This window comes from Tubulanus polymorphus, chromosome 4, assembly GCF_964204645.1.
Source record: "Tubulanus polymorphus chromosome 4, tnTubPoly1.2, whole genome shotgun sequence".
NCBI classification, from domain to species: Eukaryota; Metazoa; Nemertea; class Palaeonemertea; order Tubulaniformes; family Tubulanidae; genus Tubulanus; species Tubulanus polymorphus.
In genome coordinates this window covers 21,647,973-21,673,407 of record NC_134028.1, presented here as the reverse complement: position 1 = coordinate 21,673,407, position 25,435 = coordinate 21,647,973, and the positions used below count along the sequence as shown (strand labels likewise).

Below are 25,435 nucleotides of genomic sequence, written 5' to 3'. Positions count from 1 at the left end.
AGCCGACCCCAGACTCGACTGAAACCAAAAATTGCTTTTCCACCGGGTCTCAGATATTTACGAGCGCCCGTGATGAATTTTCCGATAGCCTCGTAACCGGGATCGATGAATCCTCTTTCGACCATCTTCAAGTCATCTGCTTCGGCGGAGGTCAGAAACGAAAACGGAAAATTCCAGAAAACCGTGTCGAACTTGTCATCATCTTCAGAAATCGCCGAGAACACATCCGAATAGCGCACCTCTCCCGGAACTCCGTGACGTTCGAAATTCACTTTAGTATTCTCTAAACATTGTGGATTAATATCCGTCGCTAGAATGAAACTAATCTTGGATTTGTTTTGCAGATAATGAATGGTGCTCATACAACCATTTCCACATCCGATTTCTAGAAACCTCGCGTTTTCACGAGTTTCTAACGGTAAATTCAGCGCCTGTATGTCGTAACCTTCAGCAAAAAAGACATCGGTGAAATTGACGAATTTCTTGCCACAAAATGTAAATTCAGCCTGACCTCCTGTTTCGATTAGTTTTTGCTGATATTCGTCAACAAGTTTTCGAACGCCTGTCAAAAGTTCGTCGCGCGTTTTGTCAGCATCAGACATCTTGTCACGTCGGCGTCGCGATGAGAGAAGATATTATCGTATGCTTTTGGTTTTCTTATCTCCCATTGCGAGCGAGTCGTCTGGTCTGTCACTATCATAGTTTTCACTTTATGTGAATAAATACGTTGACCTAAATCATAGTTCATTATTGGAAAAGGGTCATGACTTGTGCAGAATAATCTACTACGTGTATTCGAACTTTACTCGGGGACAAAAAATGTCCCATGTATGGTCTGTCTCTATATACAGGCTGGCGGCGTAAGCAAGTTGACTTTGGCCCGGCTCAAATCCGATGGCACGAGGCGTTAACCTCGCGAAAGATTCGCGCCTATTTTTCAATTGGTTCGTTGGAGAAAACATCGTTGCATTTCGAAGGCTCTGAGAGCTGTAGAGCGCTATTCGCGCCCAGGTCGATTAAGCCATGAATGTCATACGTAGATCCTAATAATTTTAGATGCAGCTGATTCATAGTTTCATCGATCTCATAGTCTATTGCAAATACGTTTTCAAAAAAGAAAATATCGGCTATATCATTGGCCCGGCCAAAGTCCCGGCTCCACCAGCCCGCTTTAGCCCAGCCCGCGAATATTCTTATCCAGTCCATATCTTTCTGTAACTTGGTAACAAATATCCTAAACCTGATCGGTTCTTCGAGTCAGTGAGCATTCATATACCGGTACATGTGCAATGGGGGTTTGATATAATGAGCAGAAGCATTGCGACAGATCAACTGACATTGATTAATAAAATAAAACCAACAACTGACAACATAAAGCGAAATTGATAAGAATAAATTTGATAGTTTTATTCACAGATGGCTTCAAAAGAAGTTTGCGTTACACTATAATAGATTCAGATAAATACACGACACGTAGAAAGCATCAGTTCTTGAACAAGATAAAAGAGGTTGAACTCCACCGTTACACGGGAAGCTTTTAAAACCAAGATGGAAATGCACTGTACCGAAGGTTTTTGCACATACATTTTGTAGCTGCATGTGAAGATTTACTACATGTATCAACAACACCATGAAACGTCATATCGCAGAGTAAAGGGCGCTATAGAAATTTAACTATTAACTATTACTGTTATAATGTACATGTATAAATTAATAAAAGTAAAATCCAGGGTTGCAAGGAGCACAATGACCCACATCTTATCATCATTTTATTGTTGGCAAAATGGTAAAAAGCCAAACTCAGATCGTACCATTATGATATGTCTATGACTGGTATTTTGAGCGTGTCGCTCGCTAGTAGTCTAGTACCCAGCCGTACGGGAACCGTAACAACGATTGGTATTCAGACTAACTCGCTAGATGCTGAAACACACGGGTGACCTAAGTTTGGGTTTTACGATAATGATTGTAGCCGTGATGATATTTTCGTTTCTTCTAAATTCAACCAAGAAACGTCGATATAAAAACACTTGTATCAATGTTGAGAGTCGCGTGCCACCATTGATCCGGGAAAAATATAATCTGAAAGAATAACGAAAGAAAGTCAAATTCCCCTCTTTAATTAACAAGTCAGATTTTTGCAGCCAAATCTCTGTGTAGATCCTATCAATGTTTTGGAGCATTTTCAATAATTAAAATTATTTTCCAAAGCCAGAATATCAACAGTTCATGGACTTCAGGGGCTAAAGATGTTCATGAACTTCAGGGGCTAATGTTATATAGTAATATTGATTGTGTGACGTAAAGGTCACGTGATTTTGTAGAGGGAGCGTGGACGCCATAGAGAAGCGTGTTTGAGATGGAAAAATAAAGATGTGCTATATCGAAGTTCATCGTTTGTCCTCTAAGGGTTTGATCCACTCGGTACCCGAAGCACAAGAGAGAGGAGATCAACACAACGCTAAAGATTGGAAGTTCGGGTCCATAAGATAAGAAAGGGCATTCATTCCCTAGATAAAGCAGCAACGCTGCAGGCTACCAATTAGACTGCAGGTTAGACAATTAATGAAGGAACACATACAACCAAAAATATGCAATTTCAGAGAGGATCTGATCAGTTTCTAATTTGCAGATTATAACGATGAAGTCTATATCAACAAAGAACCTTATCGAGAGCGATCAGTTCACTTTCTAGAACTACCTTTGATCTGATACCTGGTACGGGGTTCCTACAGGACCTTTGAGGCTGCCTTCAGAGGGTATAATCACTGCGATCAGAGGGGTGTTTTAAGACCAACTATGAACTTCAAGTAACTGTATTTTAACCGATGAATGAATACAAGGACAAATCTAGGATTGTTTGAATGAGTCAACCTTAAATACGTATGTCATTAATAAGATTTTCTATTTTTCTATAGTGGCACATTTTCAGAATTTGAGGGGTATTAGAGGGGCCAAGGGCTCAAACTTAGAATTTGAGGGTTTTTATACCATCAAAAAATTGAATTTTGGAATTTGAGGATTTTTTGAGGGCTGTAGGAACCGTGTGATACTACATAACACACTAAGCAGGAGTGTTATTTTTTTTACCTCTCCGGGTCCGATTGTGCATTCCAATGGTTTCTGCGTGTAACTCAATGTCGGATAGTCGTATATCAACCAATGCAAAGTTGTTTGATTCGGGTGAAAACTCGGCGTTTTATGAGGTGGATACATAAACCAACGCTGCAAAAATATATTCATCTCCGGTTTAAACACAGCTGATACTGGACTGGTCCACTCAATAAATTCAACCAAATTTTTAAATTACATTTCATTTAGAATTTTAGTACATGCATCTTTTCAACTCGGTGAAATACAGTGAAGCCCGCTTTAGTCTGATTACTTAAGCCAAATTTCTGCTTGATTAGTATTTTAAAACGTTTTGGACCATTTTCTTTAGGTACTAGCAATATAAAATTTGTTGAGGATTTTCACTTAAGCAGCAGGAAACCCTGGTTCCAAAAAAAAGATCTGGACTTACACTGGGTTTATGAAATGACCACTAAATAGTATAACTTGCTTAATTCGGCGTGGTTTTGATTGGGTTTTCCCCTACTTTCAGTGCCCTCTTAGGTTATTTTTATTCAAATGAGAGCACATGAGAGAGGATTTTGTTTAATTTGCAGGTAATACGAATTAAGTGAGTTCTACTGTAAAAATCTGAGTTAAATGTTTTTCATGGAACTTGACTGCGCTGATAATCATCATCTTATTGACAACAAACCTACCTTTCTACCATAGAGAACTTCGGCAAATCCTGCTCCGTGCCAATGAAAAGGAACACCTGTTCCTGGACCTGTCAAAAAAGAATACTTGATTCTGTTATTCAAATGATGTTTGACAAGATTTCTTATGTTACTGGTATAATTTCTAAAAACTTTAAGGCATACCGGTAATGTAACTAAAAATTAAAAAGTACCCTAAAAAGATAGCAAAACCTCATAACAACTTCAGGCTAGAGTTGCACATAATGGATTATTAATTCTTAAATCTATTAGGCCTAATTCTTTTTTGCGAAACGAGGGCCAGGGGTCATCAAAACTAGTATGACATTGTAATTCGAATCGTTCTATTGTTGGAATGAAGTTCTATGTTTTTGATAACTGACAAATCATTATTACCTATGTCCACAATAGTTCATTTCAATTATCAATGAAGTGCTGAACTCACGTGAAATTGGGAAGATGGTGATAGTGTCAAACAAGATTGATGCGCGAATAAATAATGAAATTACCGGCAATTCCGTAGCTCAAAGCACCAGTCAACCTGGGAATATACAACGCAGGACGATTGTATCGTTCGAAAAATCCGCTCCAATCTTCGAAGTCGTTATCACCGAACCAATAAAGAGTTTCGTTACCGAGTGCGTCTAGCGACTGCGGTTTCAGGTAATCATTGACGTAAGTTTTCAACGAAACCGTTTCTGCAAAAATCGAAATCCAAATCAATCAGATAAACGCTGTTCAACTCAAAGCGAAATGTGGAGGTCTCGTTTTTGCCTTCCTATTTTCGAAAAAATATCCGTCGCGAAATTAAGATTTTTCAAATCGCTCAAGTTGTAGTATTTTTATGGTCCGAATGATCTGAAATGCATTAAAACCGCTACCGTGTCGGAATTCAGGATAGTACCGGCATTGAACCAAACATGCTAGAGATGTGTTAACCTCATCTGTACAAATACAGAGAATTTTTCAGTCCAAAAATAACCTAGAACTTGACGGTACGATGAAAAGTCAAGGGTGGGGACAGGAAAACCCTGTTTGCCTAACGGTGGTTAGTGGCTTATCCGCGATTAGGCTAAGCAGCTTAAAATAAGAGAGAATTGTGGTTAGCTAACAGTGTTTTCCTGCGCCCATTTACATCTAACCACACTTTACTAACCATGGTTAACTTACAGGGTTTTTCTGCCCCAGAATGACTAAAACTTACGTTTATCATAAGAATGTGTGTTCGCTGTACTGAGTTTGATTTTCTTATGACCATAATTTTCGAGTAAATGCTTTCTCCTGGTTAACTGTAGGAAATTCTTGTTATTACTAAAATCTTTGAGCACCACTGGTTTTGTAAATGCATACCTGTAACGATAGCAAAAATATACCAACATGTGAAGGTTTCATGGCCGATCTTTGGAACATCAAGAGATTCATACACCCCCTTTATCTGCGTCCATAAACACTGAACGACAATAACTGAAACAAGAAGGTTAAAGGATTGGGCCCGCCGTATTGAACAGAAATTAATGTTTGTACCTGTTCAGAAATTCTTGATTCGTCAGATCTTTACCTCTCACTTCAATATGACAAGGTCCTTCTTCAGCTATTTGACCATTCCGATCAGTATGCCTATCAAAGTCAAACGCATGAAATTACGATTTAGGAAGTGGATATATTGTGGAGCAGTGTGGCCGAGTTGTTTAGAGCGTTCAGCTCTGGGAAGCCAGGTCGTGGGTTCGAACCCCGTACATTGCCGTAGTGTCCTCGGGCAAGACACTTATCCTCATTGCCTCTCTCCACCCAGGAGTAAATGGGTACCTGGTCTGATAGATGACTCCTGAGCGCCTAACAGCTGCTCGGATGTTACGTCTCCCCAGGGAGATGACTGATACATGGAATAGAGTTATAGGCTGGGGGTAATAATACCAAGTTTGGAGAGCATTTGAACAGACTCTAGTTTGGATACCTGCGCTATATAAATGTCAATTATTATTATATATTGCTAAAGCTGCATTATTTGTGTAAACGCTATTTTGCCAGAGATAGGCCTATAATGGCCAATTGGCGGCAACCTGCCAAGAAATCGTGGGCAATGTAATAGACGAATGATGGGTCTCCGGCTAGGGTTTGTGGTAACGAGAGCTTCAGCGGGTGGCATCAAAACCTGGCAAGGGAAGATGGGTTTCGATAGGGTCGAAGTAGGGAAAGCGTAAGGTTGAGTGCTTTATTTAGTTAAAACATTCAGTGGGATTCCATGAGCCTCGGTGGTCTAATGGAAAGATTCTACGCTAGCGATTTTCTGGCCCAGGGTTCGAATACTGCTCTCTTTTCGCTTTATTTTCTCGAACATGTTCTCCACACTTCCCTTCAACTTTCTAAATCACGCACCTCAGTCAGTGTGCACGCGCATAGTAAATTAGCTAATCAGAATGAGCCATTGGCAATTAGCATTAACAGGAATAATGCAGCATTATGGCATTGCTATTGGAAAAATATCACCTGCCAAAATACCTATCAATTGTTATTGAAACTTTTTGTTTTTATTTACATTATTTTCAACACGCACCGACACACGCACGCACGCACGCACGCACGCACGCACGCACACACACACACACACACACATACTACATAGGGTCACATTCTGATATACAACCAACCACACTCACGACACACGTCATCGTCCACAGCACAGGCACCCGGCACAGGCTGGATGGAGGAGCCCCCTGGGCGGTGTGGGTAAACGTACCAGCCCCCATCGTCATGAAAATGATCTGCTATTGACGTACGAAGAATAACTAAGATACCAAATACTGGTAGCCGCAATAGTAGATCCATCAAAATCAATTTGAGCGAGAAGTTTTACGTTAAAACAAGAAAATCCTGCAAAAATCGGAAAAAAAAACTTTTTTAGCGCAACGACCTTGAGATTCGCCGTTCACATAGTCAGACTAAGTATCACACAAAACCGAATAAACGTAAAAAGATGGTTTTTGAAATGTTCAGTAACGGGGAAATTGCCAAGTCTTCCGCAAAGAACGTCTACTATAGGTAAAATCGGGACAAAACCCATTATACGAATTATTTCTATCAGAATGCTATTCATTTTTAGCGAAAATAAGATTTTTCACTTCATTCGTCGTTTCTGGTAAAAACGTTGCCGCAATATGAATCGATGAAAATTTCTTGAAATGTAGAAATAAACCGCATAAAGAGGTGAAAATTCTGATATATTTCAATGATAAACATAAATTGATATGGGTTTTGCCGATCTTGGCCACGAGAATTGGTGGGTCTCAGTCGACGTTTCGCATAGCTAGTCTCGGTTGTCAATCAGCTGATCAAGGTCAGTAAGTTTATCTAATCAATCTGACAGATTAGACACAAGTCAACTCACATGCTGTTGTTTATTATCACTCGTGTTATCGTCGCGTTAGGACCGCTGCCACTCAGCCGCCGCCGTGATGGAGAATTCGATGGCTACCGCCACTTCTTCACCTTGGAGTCTGGAGAAATTGAGTAAAGAGGAGACTATACATTTGAGAAAAAAACATCTCAGGTAATTTTACTCGTCTCAAACCACAGTTTTTGATCCTATCTCATTGGTTCTTTTTTGAAATGGAAAGTGAGATAGTCTGAGCCAGTCAGTCAGTATAACCTGTCTTTACGTAAGTTAGTATCTGTGTGGTTTACACCACAGTGACCGCGGATGGTTTCACGATCGGATATTTTCACAGTTCATCCAATTTATTTCACCAAGTCCTGAGAGACGCCGGTTCGGGCGCTCCGTGTATTGCGCGTACTAAGAGCTCGCGTGAACCACTAGGTGGCGCGATAGCGATAAACCACTGACACTTAGGTTCACAGTGAACCAATTTAAAAAAACGTGGCTGGTTACGGAGTCCGTAAAACGAAGTGCAGAGGCGGATATAAGAAGATTGGAAGGCCGGGAAACAGATGCAAAGAAAAGGCATTTCCCGGTTAATGCAGCCATGTCAAGGGCCACTAGCAGGGAACTTTCATCAAGGGTTAGATATTTTTGAAGAAATCCATTCTAAAAGATGCAATTTTCGAGAGGATGAACGTCAGATAAGTAAGTTCCTACAATAACTGTCTTGGCAAAAAGAGCGACCTCGATGCAAAGGCAGGGGTCCGAACACCTAGAACATCCCGCCCCGGGTGCGATAGCTGCGGTTACGGAGTACAGTTATCGCATGCGCAATACAGTAGAATTCTGACTTGCAATATTAGGATTCGATACCAAACGAAAAAATGTTCTGAGTGCTTTACCCACTGAGCTAGAACGACACAACTGGATGCTGGGGCTAGCAGTGCTAGTTTCGTGAAAAACATTTTTCTGTTCGGCGTTTTGACTCCCCCGAACAACATAATAAAAAAAACATCGAAAACGTTTTTCGGCGCCGTGTGCGGTGAGATTAACTGTGTGGAGACCATAAGAACTAGGCTAAGCCATGATTTTACACTGCATGGATGAATATTAATGAAATAATGCTTTATTTGCCTGTTGAATGGTAGAGTCTATTGAATTCGATGACAGCTGTATTTTGAGCCTTTTGAACTCGAGGTCGGCTAAAAAAACAGTTTTTGTTTCGAGTTTCTGTGCTTTTATTGCAAATTATCGAGCGTCACAGCTTGAATCCGTATTAGTCGATGTCATCGATAAATTTAGGCCCTGACTCAAGGTAATAATTATTAAAACTAAACTTTCCTCGGTAGAATATCTTAGAGTTTTAATCAAATTGAACCCATATCTTTAAGCTTTAAATCAAAATGCTTTCTTTGCTCTGTGTATTACGTATATTATGTTGGTGCCGTTACATATTTTTTCAGTCATAACTTGGCTTTGTTTTTTGACTCGGACCCAGTGAAGATAGTACGAGCCTCCGGTCAGTACATGTACGACGAAGATGGAAACCAGTACCTAGATTGCATCAATAATGTTTGCCACGGTAAGTCCGCTTTTTGGAATTATTAATGTTATTTTAGTAGGATTTTAGTCAATTCCCGTGGACCCGAGTGCTGTAACCGGCTGGTTGTTGTATCGGCAGGCTGGCTGGGGAACTAGCATTTACACCAGCGGTACAGGATTCCATCCATCAGGAACAACAAGGCAGTTAAACCTTAAATGTAAAATCTTTATTGCATCCCGGAATGAGAATGATTATCATAACTTTACAAAGTCTTTATATACACAATCTTGAGTATGATGTGAGATCTAGGTGTCAGACAAGTTGTAGACATCAGGACTCACAAACTAACACCTAGTGACATATTTGAGAGACATAAATTAATTATTGATGAGCACTGACTAGAGCTGATTACTATGAAAACATATTGAGTAATGTCACATGTTAATTACGATTAAAACACATATTAATACTATATTCGTAAGTTATTTACATTATTAATATTAATATTATTGTTAAGCATTTCCATGTAGTAAGAGATATGAAATATTATGAACCGTTCCTTATGAAATTAGTATGAATGTAGATATAAATATGATTATGAAATATGTGACTTATATCAGTGTGACAGTGCAAATATCTTATATTGTAACGAAGAATCTTTACAATATATGTTTGTAGTTGGCACCAGTGACAGAACTCAGATATACGAGTTAATTCATTATAATAATAGTAAATCTATTTATCAATATGTACAAGATTTTTATAAATGTTGCTTTAATGTACACTGGTCCTACATTCATTCGTGGCATTCAAAGTGCTTCTGGTACTAAAACCATTACCTTGTATTTTTGTTAATGCTGTATCATTTTCCTGGTGTTAATACGTGTACATGTCATACGGTACAAACTACTCTTGTTTTATCGATGAAATCAATTTAAAGTCTGGCCCCTGTTTTCCTTTACATGAATCCATGTAAGATATTATAACGTGTATAATCTGGATTTCTGATAAACCAAATACAAATTACCAGAAGTTTTTTTTTTCTTTCCGGAAAATAAATCGCCTGAATTCACTTTTTCTAGTCGGACACTGTCATCCCGATGTAGTGAAGGCAGGAGCCGAACAAATGGCCACGCTTTCAACAAATTCCAGATACCTACACGACAATATTGTGATACTCGCCGAAAAAATTGCTCAAACATTACCCGGAAAATTGGATACGTGTTTCTTCGCGAATTCGGGGTACGTGAATTTATATAAGCTTTATGAGTGTTTCGTAGCGGTCACTAATAGTGTCATCATGTTACATTGAGCCTATACCGCCTGGAATGTTTGACTGCCAAACGATCGCCAAATGATGTGCAAACATGTCATGCAATCTTTAACACTTAATACATATGCTGTCTGACAAATTCATTCATTATAAGAAAATGTTCTGTAGCACTTGTTCGCAATTATGCAATCAATAACTAAGGCCTCATTACTGTACGTGAGTTTCTTCAGCCATGATCACGCGAGTATGTTTAGCCCGGGCCAAATTTTGCCCGGAACAACTTTTCACACAAACCAGGCCCAAGCCAAATTTCATCAAGAGACAAATGATTGCCTTTGAATTGCTACTGGTGCCGAAACTGTGGTGACCCACTGTTGACCTGCTTTGCTTTGTTTAAGCATTGTTTAGTATCGAGTGAGTGATTTACGTGTGAACGCACTCTCTAATTAGGCACGGGTCAAATTTGGCTTGAACCTGATTCGTGCCATTTTGGCCCGGCCCAAATCGTCTAAATTTTCTTCTATATTCATATTTATTACCTAAAATATTTAAATCCTGATTTCTGTTTAGCGAGGCCGATGAGTTTCAGGGGCAGTTCTTGAGTCAGAATAAAAGGCCACGATATAAGATATTGATTCACTGATGCGCGTAATTAGAAATTTCATTTGGCGTCATAATAAACGTCATAACCGTCAGGATCTTGTGTGAAGATCAAAATCAATCGTATATTTTATTGTATGTTGTGTAATGATGAATATTGCAGTCATTTCATTCATTATTTCAGGTCTGAAGCTAATGATTTAGCGCTGAGACTTGCTAACGCTTATACTGGCAAATCTGGTATAATAGCATTAGACCAGTAAGTATCACCTATATACTCCATCAGTCACTTTATCCACAGAAGGCGCCCGCCGGTTTTGGAAAACTTTGGAAAATGGGAATTTTTCGGGACCCATGATAATGGATAATCCATTAAGTTATGAAAAGCTGTTTTTATTGTAAAGGGTTGGTCCAGGGGTATCAAATAGCAGACTTATGTTTGGCTATCAAAATTTTGTGCGTCCCTTTGTGATATAAGCGCGTAGATGTCACGAATGGCACAGTATTGTTGAAAACGATCTGTAAAGTGAATTCCTTCCTTGTAAGCCATGATTTTGTGAAAAAATCAGGGAAGGTACTTAATTTTCCTGCTCTTGCAGTAATTTGATTAGAGCCTCGGATTGTACTTATGGATCTCGACTGACTGTTGTTGGTAGATTCTCCTCAATGCTATAGGCCTACGCTGTCTGTATTATTAACCAGTGAATATTCGTAACCACTGCTTATGAAACCAAGAACACGCCACATGTTAACCGGTAACAATAGGTATTGAACTATACATTGAACTACAGGAATGTGTTTACTTAAGGTTATCGATCATTAATTGTACGGAAACATGTTGAGAGTTATTTGTATTTGTATCTTATCGGTGGTTGACATAAGTAGTATCGCGTTCAGTGTAACTGTTACTGCTTCACTTTCGAAATGAACTGCACCATTTTTCGGTGGAGGTTTTTTCGAAGACATGAAATGATTCAGGCACTCTTTACGCAGCTGTCCGTTACAAAACACCCTCGTTTCACCTGTTGTCCATATCTGTAAACTTGGGTTGTCGCATCGCATAAAAATGTCCCTCGGTCGCGGAAACTTCATTTCTGGTTGTCAGATCGTCTTGTGATTTGTCATCCGAGAATGTGGTGTCCCTCGTAAGAGGGGTTTTCATTTTCGAAAAAACACTTATATCTATGTTAGTTGTATCGAGTTTCAAATCTAATCGGCGAAATTGCACGTTGATTAGATATATCGACTATATCTCAGTATTGATAATAGAAGCTGCTCTGAGAACTCCGCTAAATCTAATATCAGGAACTTTCTAGCCTGACACCGTTATCGTAGTTTCGCGTATAGCATGCGAGTCATTCAATCTAGATTCCAAATGGTCTCTTGCTACATATATATGTTACTTGATCAATTAAAGTCATTTGAACAGCGAACAGTTCATCGTGATCGTTTTCATTGAATATCTGATGGCCCGAATTATTTATTGGCCTATTAAAGCAGTTGAATCGCCTGTTTTACATGTGCTAAAGCCTAACAGGCACAGGCTTGAAAAAAACAGTAGAACAAAGAAAATCGTCTCGACCTTTTATAGTAATTGTATCTGGTGCAGTCAATAACCTGCTTTATGGAATACAAGGCTATAGTTAACAAGAAAACTAACTTAAAAGTCTATTGATGCCTTGAAAATAAAAAGATGCTTGATATTTTTGACAATAAGAGGATATATATATATATATATATATATATATATATATATATATATATATATATATATATATATATATATATATATATATATATATATATATATATATATATATATATATATAAAGTATCTTATAGTTGATATAATTGCACGCAATTCCAAAAAATCATCTGCAATTTTTGTTGTTGTTGTTAAATCCTGTGAATTTTCATGACGACGAGGTTTGCGTTGAGGAAACGTACATATGTGGGATCGTCGCATGATCGAAGAATTATTTCTATAACTTGTCAAGTGGCATCGATAATTAACACGATAGGCCGGCTTCCTAATGAAAAATAAGTACCGCCCTGGTATTTTATCTGTGCAAAATTCCGGCGATGATTCATGATAAAGTATTAAGTATTGCGAGATCGTAAAATACTTTGGCCCAATTCCAACAGAATTGGCGTCACATGAATATCAGACAACAGGGAACATTCAGTAACAACACGGCACGTACCGGATCTGTTCAGAGTGGTGCGTGTACTTTGAAAAAAAAGTTATCCCCAGTTACCCGGTACTTGTAATACCAGTTTGATCTGATCGTGAGATATCAATGATATCGCGTAAAAATGATATGGCATTTTAGATAATGTCAATAATATGATAAAAGTTGGACTCAGGGGGGGCAAATTGACAGTCAGACCGAATTGTTTTAACCCTATAGGGTAAATTAAGCATTAAGTGTGATTCTAACTTGTAGCGGTGCCTTTTTGACAGGAGGAATACCCTATTCCCGAATTTTGACATGTGAAGTAAGTCCCAGAAGTTTCATAAGACCACCTTGGATCTGCCCCTGTCATTGTTTACTATATTCTAGTTTATTTCATCTCTTGATGTTATACAGTGCGGTAAACCTCGTCTAACTCGTACGAACTGAAACCGGTGGCAAAATTGGTCGGAGGTAAGCTAAGTACTAGTTAAGGATAAGAAGAAAGCAGGGGCGGATCCAGGGACCACTGTCGGGGGTAGCACAACTTATAAAAAGGGCATTTTGAAACAAAAAAGGTATTCTGAAATTTTGAAAATCTGTTTTTTGTGGATATTTCCAAGCAATTAAGAGTCCTGACGTGAAGTGCGTTCTAGCAAATTAACTGCATTGAGATGTAGTTTCCAGGTAATGAAGAGAAAATCTTGAAGAATTATGTGTTTTTTGTTTAAGATTTTCTACCTCGTCTTGTAAAGAAATGAAAAAAAAGGCCATGAGATTTTCGCGATGGTCGCACGCGCCTAGTTGGCCATGTCTGCATAAGGCGAGGGTTACTGTAGTGAAATCATTACTGGTGTCGTGAGCGTGTCACCTATACAGCTATATATCAGTGGTTATTAAATTGTACTGTTAATAATGCCGGTTACATGCCAGCTGGTTTTACTGCTTAACAGTTATTCTGAATTCTGCAACAGCCGTTTCAGAATTATCATTGAAATTAGGTTTAACTGCCTGTGTCTGGGTAATGATTTATTCCATTAGATTTCAGTGTTTAAAAGTGTCCGGGGCAGGGCTGGGCCGTAGCGTGATGTTAACTGGGGCGTTCTTTTCAACAAAATTTGTACCTTATCTCGTTATCATTTCCTTGCAGATTTCTTCATGTTTGGTTTCGCGCTAAAATTGAATTGTTTTCATTCTCTCTACTCCAGAGGTTACCACGGTCATGTGGCCTCGTTGATGGACGTCAATCCGTATTATAAACATCATTACGGGAGCGACTTAGGAGAAAAAACATACATTGTGAGTTTTTTTATGATGATGAGGCTAAAAGTCTGATACCTTGTTTCTCCTAATCGGCCGGGTCATTTTGTAAACCGCCGTAACAATTGTAATCATTAATCAGTTCGTTTCTGTAGCTGCCTATAAGCTACGTTTAGCTTGATCATGATTTCTAATAAGGAATATGCGAGGTAGATAGACGGCTAGCGGTCGACTTTAAAGCTCAGCAGGAAGCAGAAACAAGGTATCAGTGAGTCGAGAAGGTACACACTTTATCCGTGTAAGATGGGTGATGAGAGAACTCCCACAATGATTCAGTCAAAGATGAAAAATTCTTGAATTGAAGAGACTTTATTTTGAGCAATGTTTCGGCCAAACACTATTAGTTAGCCATCATCAGGCGTGGTGTCTGATGATGGTTAATAGTGTTTAGCCGAAAGAAAGTCCCTTCTATTCAAAGATTTTTCATCTCAGACTGATTCATTGTGGGATTTTTCTCGTCAAGGTATCAGTGTTTTTGCCTGATACCTGGTAATGATGGATATTATTCGGGGTATTTAAACTATTTGTAGCAGCAGCAGCCTATTGTCCGAATAGGGGAGTGTTTAGATGTGTCCTGTACTCTTCTATATTCATTAGCCGCGATCACACAGAGGCGTTTGGGCCCTGGCCAAAATGGGCCATGGATCATGCGCTAGCCAAATTTGGCCGTGCTTACTTAAAGGGCGCACTCACAGGCCAAACAGGCTCGGGCCCATTAAGACACTCGCGTGAAAGGGCCAAAATGCTTGTGTGATCGCAGCTATTGATTGGTAGCAGGAACCGTTTAAGTTCCAGAGACAGGGCAGGTGTCTATCGAGTAACTGCTCTCCAAAAGTGAAATCAGATCCTCCCAAAGGACATATCATGCGGGGAGGGAGGGAAGGTTCTGGTGAACTCTTTGAAATTTTCTTGTCGAGCTGTAAATCATTCTATTATGGTCATACCCATACAACTGGTAAACTCTACAACGGCGCACTACGGATAAAAGTCGCACACGGCCCATTTTTCCTTCTAAACTTTTCTCTAGACCGTCGTAGGTCATAGAGATTGGAAGTGCTTTTGAAATCTATCACAATTGAATATCTGTAGGAAGTGAACTTTTCGTTCTAAACGCATGGTGAGGTATTTGTTAACAGTAATCACTCCAGCAATAACAGTCAATAGCGACTGTATGTTACATGTATATTGTTTAAAACGTCAATCTAGCCATAAATATATCCCTCGTTCACTCATATATATATATCAACGAGTCTTTTCCTCTTGCAAATAGTTAAGTGAGGTCACTCGAATGACATTTTTCCTGGAATTTAGCAATTATTTCACATTCGTTTAATATAAGCTCAGAGGAGGGACCAAATTTCCAATATCTGCCGTAAATCAATTTTGGCCTCAATATCCTAGCATTGTTATCAATATTTCTTTACCTTTGTATTCAACACCTTTGTCTATCTTCGAGATCTACAGTTCTATAAAAACTCTCAAATCAATTTAAGACAAACTGAAATCACACAGAAATTAAATCTATTTAAAGGTGAAATTATTTCGTGAAACTGGGCGCCGACATTACATTTAAAGCAGTTTAAGACCCATCTAAAGACTCTTTAGATGGGTCTTAAACAAGATATATCTTTGTTAATGTTTCTTAGCTCCCTTCCTTAGTAACCTCTGCAAATTTAAATTACTGTAATTCATATTTTGTATTTTTCGTTCCTCTGAAGATGAGGTTTAGTATGAACCTCGAAACTGCAAGGAAAATAAACTGTTCTTTACAGATCTAACTGTAGGTTTTTATTCGTTGAAGACTCTTTGTTCAGATAATATTTAATGGAGGATTTAACTTGAATTGTTATGAATAGGATACTTGCACTGAATTAATCGCTATTATTACAATCATTATTCTTATATTTCAGGCTCCGTCTCCAAACACATATTCGGGTAAATATCGAGACTGCGATTACAGTAAAAATGAAATTCTCCTTAACTATCTCGCAGACGTCGACGCCAAAATTCGTGAATGTCAGCAGAGCGGTCATGGTGTGAGCGCGTTTTTAGCCGAGACGCTTCAGAGTTGCGGTGGTCAGGTGGTCGCTCCTTCCGGCTTTTTCAAGGATGCTTATAAGTAAGTGCCGGTAGTCAATGGTTTCAACCTTGAAAATATCAATGAGAAGGTTGAATTTGAAAATATTTCACTGAGTCGACAAGTTGTGGAGTTGAGAATCATGGAAGTTGAATGTTTGGCAGGGTTTGTGCAGATGGGGATAAATAGGGGAATTTTGGAATTTGTTCGTACCTGCGGGGAAATTCAGACTCTTCTCTTCAAAATCAAGGAAAAGTCAGGGGCCAATTGCACAGTCGTGACTCATGTCCAAAAGTGGTCAAAAGTCTTAAGACTGGTCTTAAGTTGTTAGATTGGCTATGGAACTAAGTTGGTTTTTGGCAGTTCTTAAGTCTAAGCCATGACTAACTAGCTGGTGCCGGGAGATTATACATACCACATAGAATTTGTACAGCTCCTAAATACGCAGTCAATGAATCGGAAAGTTTAAATTTTAGTAGCAACTTGAACAGTACTGAGTGAAGAGGAGTTTAGTAAAACATTCTACATAAAAAATTCATATTTATTGTACAAAATGTAACTAATAGATGTTTTTTTATTTAACTGATTTATTTCAGGGCTAGTATTGCAGGGTTAACTTATGAACGTTGTTTTCAGGCGCATTCGTGAAGCAGGCGGATTATGTATTGCAGATGAGGTGCAAGTCGGGTTCGGTCGAGTTGGAAAGAAAATGTGGGCTTTCGAATTATATGGTAAATATATTGCTCTCAATCAGGGCGAGGCCCAAGGAAACCCTGTTAGTGCTAACCACTGGATATATATATATATGTATGTATGTATGTACGTATGTATGTATGTATGTACGTACGTACGTACACACACACACACACACACACACACATATATATATATATATATATATATATATATATATATATATATATATATATATATATACATATATATACTGGGACTGAGTTTTGATCATCTTTGCTTAGATAGACCTATGTTTAGGGCAAGTTTTATCTTGAGGCATTTTCAATTGATAGTGAAATACTGGTATATAATGAACTACATACATCCCACATTAGACATTTTACCAGCACACTTTCAAAAACAGCCGGTTTGTTCCAGGGGTAGGTGCAGGAAATCCCTGTTAGTGCTAACCATGGTTAGTAAAGTGTCGTTAGGCGTAAATTGGTGCAGTAAAACGCCGTTAGCTGACTACAATTCCGTGCGGCCTCCTATTTCAAGCTGGTTAGCCTACCACATTTAAGCCACTTACCATGATTAGGCTAACAGCTTCTCTGCGCCTGCCCCTGGTTTTAGAAGTCCTTGTCATATCGGAGTGAAGCATCGTCTTAACATAATTAATTCATCACTGAAATTGATGTGATTCAAGTTTTGCTCTCGAGTTATGAAATCTGTTTTTTTTTTTAGACGTAATACCTGATATCGTAACTATGGGTAAACCGATGGGCAATGGTCATCCCATATCGGCGGTTGTTACCACGCGAGAAATAGCTGATAAATTTACGATCCACTATTTCAACACGGTAATTTCGAAATTAATTGTAATGATAAAAACAATCTACCAGTATTGAAGCCTAAAATCCATTTATAGAATGCTTTTTGGCTTTTATAACGAGAGCTGTTAAAAATTTTGTCCAAGAAAAGCTTACCAGTGGGCTTTAGAATATTGAGAGATGAAACCAAAAATGACAATTCATTGTGCGTCTCTGTTTCTAGGAGTGACAGTCTGTTTCAAGATGTACAGTCAAATTCGCTTAATCAGGATCGACTTAATCCGGAGAATATTTGCAATCCATTTGTTCATTGATATACAAGAAAATGACTTTTAATTGGGATTTCCCGTGCACCGGGTGAATTTTGTTGGTTTTAAATGATCCGAATTAAGCGGTTTATTTTGTATACGCATGTATACAGTAGACTCCTAACTCGAATGAAATTGGACCAGTGATTTGCGTTTGAGTTTAGGCAACGATTTAGATTATATACAATGGAATTTAATTCACATTCGATTCTGTTGCCAAATGGTTCTAAGATTTGTGTTGGAGTTCAGAGTTTGACTTGGAGCAATGTAGTTAAGACAGGGTGGCCACTGACCTGGAAAACGTAGGGAATCAGAAAAATCTTTTTTAAAATTGGGAAAAACTCGGGGAATTCGTTAAATCTTACCAAAAACCTGGAAAGCTCGGGGAATTCGGGAAATTGTATTGACCATGTGTTTCTTTATCGGTACATGATTCACTGAAAAATTGATATAAATTGTAACCTTTTTAACCTAGAAATTTCTCTGATTTACTCAGGGAATTTGGCGTAAACACATCGAAAACTCAGGGGGTTTGTATATGGGCGGAAAGTGGCTATCCTGTTTGAGAAGTCTACCGTATAATGTATACAGTTAGATCGATCAGGACCCAGTTGTATATTTCACCGTTTCTCACTGTTGATGTTTGTAGTTCGGAGGTAATCCGGTGTCGTGCGCGATAGGGCTAGCTGTGCTTGATGTCATCCATAAAGAGAACCTACTTCAGCACGCCGTTGATATCGGTGAATATTTAATGATGAAACTTGGACAACTGAAAGATAAACACGACATAATCGGTGATTTCAGGTCAGTGTTCAGATCAGTAACTGCTTAACCCATTAGCATTCAAGAATTTCACTATATTGTGTCAATTGCTCCTCAGAAAATTTGACGGAAAATCGAAGTTCATCACAATACCGAATAGCTCATTCGCTGTTTATTTCCATGCGTTACAAGTTTGTATTATTTTGTAGTAAATAGTTAAGGCTTTCATATGATGTAAGATTTGATGAGGTGGGCCACCAAAATCGTGTCCTTTTGGCCCCCCGAAATTCATCCAAACTTACTTGGATTTGAAGTGAGCGCTCAGATCTGTCATGTTCATACTCGAAATATTCGAGCAATTGAAATAGGAGGATGCTGATTTCTGTACGGTATTTTGAGGACTTAGGTGTCTAGTTTTTCATATGCTATTGCGTTCGAATCCCACTTTAATCCTTCTGAGGAGTAATAGGCAGGGCGGATACAGGTGGCTGGAGTGCTAATGGGTTAAACCCGACGAAATTCACCCGAAAAAAATAACTGTCATTTCGCTTGTTGATCGTAGAGTTGTCGGTATGTTTGCGGGAATCGAACTAGTGAAAGACCGTGACACACGTGAACCAGCCACGCAAGAGGCAAAATATATCTTAAAAAGGTAAATCAAAGATTTTTTACTTTTCGACGCGTATTGGTTACTTCATTGGCCATTTCTAGAAATTTTGTACAATGGATGTACAGCATACCCGACTTAATTCGAATGTGTTCGATCAGGATTTTGATCATCTAATCGGGTTCGATCTGGATTTTGATCTAATCAGGATATGGCTATACAAATGGCCCAACTAGACGTATCGGCCCCACTCCGCGCGGTTCCGCCACCGTGCGGGATTTACGCGAAGCAGCAAACACAAGCATGGCCACTCCTCAATTTTCAATGATAGAAATCGTGTGTGCATTTCAATTATTTCGGCTGTTAGGGTTTTAAGGCACAATATAAGTTGATGATGTGATATGGCGATGTTAATTAATGATAATTCCGCAGTGAAGCTAGTCACGAACGGTGCCGATTGAGTGTACAGCTGCCAAAAACACTGAAATGTGCGTAGTTGCGTAACTATTTGCAGTGAATTGCAGATGTAACATGAAGCCATAACGGCCGTTTAAAAAAAATTATACCAATCGAAATTGTAAAATAAAATGAGATAGAACCTAAGTTAAAATTCTGGCCATTTCTAAAATGTTATTACTAATTTTTAGTCAGTGCCGAGCGTTTAGTTTTCCAACAATAATGAGGGGTGGTAGGTAGTCATGCAATTCAAGTCATCATTTATTACACGTTACTTCCGTGTTGTTGAAAATCTCGCGAGTCCTGGACCAAACCCCATTGAACAATGTGATCTGTGTGCTGGCCACACTACACTACCCATTACAAACTCCAGTACCCACAGCTTTCATATATCCATCCAAATATTTAGAGTGTCTTTCTTCCCTGGCTATAAATGTATGTATAGAATTAATCCAGAACTTGACAAATGATAAAGTGGGAGCTATTGTATTCATGATAGGATCTTGGATGGATATATAATATGCACATTTTTCCAGTCCCCAGCGATTGATTGGCCTGCAATATATACATGTATTTATTTTCTTATACTGCCGAAAATCTACTAAGTTATCTTTGCTTTTCACATAAAATGGGACTCAGTTTAAATAAAAGATTCAATCAATCCTCTGAGCTGAATATTCTTCATACAATTGTCAATATGATAAACATACTGATTAAGATAACTTTCAAATTTGTTTTAAAAGAGTGAACAAACAGTAGGACCAGATCTAATATGATGTGTGGATTGAATTCAATTTACAGAAGAAAAGAGTCATCACACAAGGCCCTCAGAAAAGCCATGCATTTTTTCATAGCAGTGTTCCCTTGCCCAGGCATTCTAAACAATTTTTGTAATCGAGTTTGTAACATTTCAACAACCGTAGCATTATTCCGAACCTACAGCCTTAAGGAATAATCTGAATGCGCAGTCAGTTCGAGCTGATAGTCACCTCTAATTAACAATCATAACCAGATTGCTACTGAGCACTAACATGATTTCATATATTCGTAAATTTCAGAATGAAGGAGAATTTGATATTAATCAGTACGGATGGACCGGGTATGAATGTTTTGAAGTTCAAACCGCCGATGTGTTTCAATAAAGCGAACGTCAATCGACTTTGTACGCAGTTAGATTACGTGTTCAGTGATCTCGAGAAAAACCCGCTCATCCCTAATGTGTCGATTTCAAAATCGGACGGCATCAAAAAGTTTAAATGTCAAACGGAGAAATAACGCGTGACCGTGATGACGATCATCACCAAACTGTACCTGATCGATTATGAGACCGCATCTACAGGATATTATTAACCTTCACCTTTAAGCTAAGCGTACATCTACAACTAGTTGCTAGTGCGCGAGTACCCCGCGCAGATCGAAAATCTAGTAAAAACCAGCAACTGGGTGGCTCATATTGGTCGCTAGGTCCATAGCGCACACGTCGACAGCAACTGAGATGTGTAATCTAGCAAATATTCTCAGAGCATCTCGAATCACGTGACAAATTGCTTTGTTTTAGTCAGTTGCAATCATGTGTTTTTGATTATAGAGCGCTTACATCGACGGATATGACTGACAGTAACTGAGTACAACTAGTTGCTCAAAAGTAGAACATCGGCAACTGGCTAGAACTGGAGATAGATGGACGCTATCCAGTCGTTAGCTCGCTCACATCAACAAATTCGAGCAACTGATTGTATCCAGCCAGTTCCTCTCATGAAAACAGCCCGGCAACTAGTTGTCTCCAATCGCAGTGTCGATGTACGCTAGGCTTAAGTATTTGATGAGGAGCTTTTTCCGCAAAATCAGTTGGACAAAAGTTGGTTTAATTTTTTGCGGTAAAGTTCCCTGCTTCATGAATATAGCTCCCTTTTATATGCTCTTAATACTTGACATACGCAAAATGGCCTATTTAAAGCCCTACAGTCGACCCTCCTTTATCTGGACAGTTTTAAACAAATGAAATTCATCCAGTTCACATTTACATGCAATCACCTATCAATGGACCTTATAAAATATCTGGATTAGGTCAAAATCCAGATTAAACTCTTCAGGATTAAGCTGGGTCTATTGTAGTTGATTCTTCACTCTCCAAGTTAAAAGTAAATCAGTAGTACATGGTAGACAAGGAAAGGGGAGGGGCTAGATGGCGCTCTATCCGAGTAGGGATCCTGTGTGCCTTATTTTGACAAGATTCGTTGAATACATCAGAATCTCAAGATGATGGGAATATCCCAGTGAATATGAAAATCGGATACATTCAAAACCTCTGCTTAATCAGGTTTGATTGGTTGTACATAACTATGTATGTTTATAGCAGCCCACTTAATAGTGGCCAGTCTTAAATTTTAGAGTTAATGCTAGACGCATATATGGGTCTGTTTGAATATGGGTCAGGGTGCTTTCATTGAGTACATGACGAACCAGAGCAGTAGCTATGACTAAAAAGTGTATGAACTGTGTATATGATAGCTTAGAGCTATTTACGGTACATTTAGCATATGCACTTTATGGTTGACAGCATAACTCTAATGAAAGATGCTGAATGGTACTGAATAGAAGAGTTTAGTACGATGGTCTTGTTATTGTCTATTTACATCTTTTAGACAGTAGCTTGAGACCATTTTTTAACGCCGCTAATCTGTGGTAGGATAGTACGTTATGCACACACACAAGATAGAATCAAAATCTGTGGTTCCGGAACGAATGTAATGAATGCTCCCTATTGATGATTGCCATGTTAGTAATAGTTCCGCACTCAGGGCAAATGATGCATAAATGTTGTTCATATAGTGTGATGTTCTCTGATTATTATTTTTTTTATGTTGATTGACAGAAATTGTGATTTTAAGTTTCGTTTGTACATAGATATTCTTGACGAAAAGATTTGGAAGATGAATGAAATATTCTGTGGTGGTGTCTGTTTAGAGATGCTATTTAGATAATCATACCAAATAGTATTATTGATGTGCCATATGTACACGCGTGTATAAGGCCATGCAAAAATGAACCAAGAATGTTATTATATTATTATTCACATTGCCGTGTTTGAGAAAGGAAATACAGTCAAGGCTGTTCAAGTCAATTTTTGTGGCCAAATAAATTTCGTTGTAGGTCGTTCAACGTTTTGAACTATTAGACCATACTTACAATGTCACATTTGTCCAGATTAGCACTTGAGTTCTGAAAAAGATCCTCAGGGTTGTGTAGGTAGGTTTTACTGTTTATTTTTGTCCAGCATATCGTATGTACATTATGGTTATGTATGTGTTAAAATGGATTGATGATACAGGATTGTCTTTCGTAGGGTGTGTGAACTTTATACAGGTATTAACCTACTTTCTGGACCCTGAACCCCTCAGACATTCATTACATCGATTATCATCATTCTACTAATATTTGATTGATCATCCACACTTAACCTGTGTTTATCTGAACGGTTGATAACAGGGTTAAGTTTGCTCCTGTTAAGTGCGACCTGGCAACTTAAACTTTCTGAAATGAATTTTGCTCAGGTCAGAAAAGAAGCTGAGAATATACGCACCCTGAAAGATTCGACTTCAGCAGAGTCAACTGTGTTCGTGTGCATTGATATGATTATTAAAATAGTAATGATTTAGTTTGGCTAACCAAGTGATACGTGCCAATAGTCTATACATAATAGTTAAAAAAATGCTCAATACATTATGATAAGTGATGTGTGCAAGATGTTTTATCTTGATGCTCTTGTGGTGTGGCTTTATAGAATATCTGTGGAATAATAAACGCTATTTCGATTGGTTTAGTTATGAAAGACTTGTTTTCTTAAATTCTTTTACTGTTGTGGTCGATGCAGGCTAAAACAAAATATTACTTTCTCGTTGAATTTCGTTTTAAGTTTACTAAATCATTGGTAGTCTTGTTAATCAAGTGTCCCATGCCATGTAACACATCCAGTTTCAACACATAGAACCTCTCTAATTCACCCTGATTTCTACCGAATATATCAGCCGGCCGCATATATTTGAGTTCCTGCGGGTAAAGTCAGGAGATCACATATTCTTAAATACCTCTAAGGCTACCCTCAAGTTGACGGTTTTTACCTGTCTTATCATTTCAATTGATAATATTTTCAATGTAATTGTAATGGAGTTAGTAATAGGGGTAATGGGCTTTCAGGCCAAAGGTCGAACGGTCGAGCTCATAAAAAATGAAAAATATGAAAATAATAACAATTTCTACTTGAATTAGTCGCGAAACTCATAAAAAATGAAAAATAATTCTCACACACTCGAATTTATTTTTCATTTTTACTCGCTAGAAAAAAGTGTGAGTAAAGTGTGAGTGAAATAAATTCGAGCGTGTGAGAATTATTTTTCATTTTTTATGAGTTTCACTCCTAATTCAAGTAGAAATTGTTATTATTTTCATATTTTTCATTTTTTAATGAACTCGACCATTCAACCTTTAACCTGAAAGCCCATTACCCCTATTACTCTTAAAATATTTATATACATGAATAAAATATATATGAATAACATATAAATTGATAGATTATTCAATATAAAAGTGTGAGTGAAGTAATTCAATTCAAACAATTTATCATTTCAACTGTCAAACAATTTATCATTTCAACTGTCAAACAATTTATCATTTCAACTGTCAAACAATTTATCATTTCAACTGTCAAACAATTTATCATTTCAACTGTCAAACAATTTATCATTTCAACTGTCAAACAATTTAACATTTCAACTGTCAAACAATTTAACATTTCAACTGTCAAACAATTTATCATTTCAACTGTCAAACAATTTATCATTTCAACTGTCAAACAATTTATCATTTCAACAGTCAAACAATTTATCATTTCAACTGTCAAACAATTTATCATTTCAACTGTCAAACAATTTATCATTTCAACTGTCTTATCATTTCAACAGTCGAACAATTTATCATTTCAACTGTCAAACAATTTATCATTTCAACTGTCAAACAATTTATCATTTCAACTGTCAAACAATTTATCATTTCAACTGTCAAACAATTTATCATTTCAACTGTCAAAAAATTTATCATTTCAACTGTCAAACAATTTATCATTTCAACTGTCAAACAATTTATCATTTCAACTGTCAAACAATTTATCATTTCAACTGTCAAACAATTTATCATTTCAACTGTCAAACAATTTATCATTTCAACTGTCAAACAATTTAACATTTCAACTGTCAAACAATTTAACATTTCAACTGTCAAACAATTTATCATTTCAACTGTCAAACAATTTATCATTTCAACTGTCAAACAATTTATCATTTCAACAGTCAAACAATTTATCATTTCAACTGTCAAACAATTTATCATTTCAACTGTCAAACAATTTATCATTCCAACTGTCAAACAATTTATCATTTCAACTGTCTTATCATTTCAACAGTCGAACAATTTATCATTTCAACTGTCAAACAATTTATCATTTCAACTGTCAAACAATTTATCATTTCAACTGTCAAACAATTTATCATTTCAACTGTCAAACAATTTATCATTTCAACTGTCAAAAAATTTATCATTTCAACTGTCAAACAATTTATCATTTCAACTGTCAAACAATTTATCATTTCAACTGTCAAACAATTTATCATT

The 25,435-nt window shown here is 37.7% G+C and overlaps 2 protein-coding genes across 2 annotated transcripts; one reads left to right on the top strand and one right to left on the bottom strand.

Annotated features, from left to right (window-relative positions):
* Positions 1-1,416: 1,416 nt before the first annotated feature.
* On the bottom strand, positions 1,417-6,683 carry LOC141903871 (jmjC domain-containing protein 8-like). The gene is made up of 7 exons (XM_074792227.1): positions 6,505-6,683; positions 5,292-5,384; positions 4,972-5,117; positions 4,277-4,465; positions 3,771-3,838; positions 3,091-3,225; positions 1,417-2,082 (listed from the first exon to the last, which is right to left on the bottom strand). The coding sequence occupies exons 1-7, from the start codon at positions 6,591-6,593 to the stop codon at positions 2,002-2,004; spliced, it is 801 nt and encodes a 266-aa protein (XP_074648328.1). The 5' UTR covers positions 6,594-6,683; the 3' UTR covers positions 1,417-2,001.
* Positions 6,684-7,133: 450 nt separating this feature from the next.
* LOC141903105 (5-phosphohydroxy-L-lysine phospho-lyase-like) lies at positions 7,134-23,600 on the top strand. Its single transcript, XM_074791066.1, has 11 exons — positions 7,134-7,314; positions 8,607-8,725; positions 9,769-9,928; positions 10,744-10,818; positions 13,942-14,032; positions 15,964-16,172; positions 16,767-16,861; positions 17,550-17,665; positions 18,593-18,747; positions 19,268-19,357; positions 20,827-23,600. Exons 1-11 carry the CDS (start codon positions 7,220-7,222, stop codon positions 21,041-21,043), a joined length of 1,422 nt encoding a protein of 473 aa, XP_074647167.1. The 5' UTR covers positions 7,134-7,219; the 3' UTR covers positions 21,044-23,600.
* Positions 23,601-25,435: the final 1,835 nt, after the last annotated feature.

What these genes read in the sequence shown, in the direction of transcription:
- LOC141903871 (XM_074792227.1), bottom strand. Translation starts at nt 6,593, where the DNA reads ATGGATCTACTATTGCGGCTACCAGTATTTGGTATCTTAGTTATTCTT. An exon ending in AATCAAGAATTTCTGAACAG is followed by an intron (nt 5,118 to 5,291) that starts GTACAAACATTA and finishes CTATCGTTACAG; the next exon opens with GTATGCATTTACAAAACCAG. An exon ending in CACACATTCTTATGATAAAC is followed by an intron (nt 4,466 to 4,971) that starts GTAAGTTTTAGT and finishes CGATTTTTGCAG; the next exon opens with AAACGGTTTCGTTGAAAACT.
- LOC141903105 (XM_074791066.1), top strand. Translation starts at nt 7,220, where the DNA reads ATGGAGAATTCGATGGCTACCGCCACTTCTTCACCTTGGAGTCTGGAG. An exon ending in TTGAGAAAAAAACATCTCAG is followed by an intron (nt 7,315 to 8,606) that starts GTAATTTTACTC and finishes ATATTTTTTCAG; the next exon opens with TCATAACTTGGCTTTGTTTT. An exon ending in GTGGGCTTTCGAATTATATG is followed by an intron (nt 16,862 to 17,549) that starts GTAAATATATTG and finishes TTTTTTTTTTAG; the next exon opens with ACGTAATACCTGATATCGTA.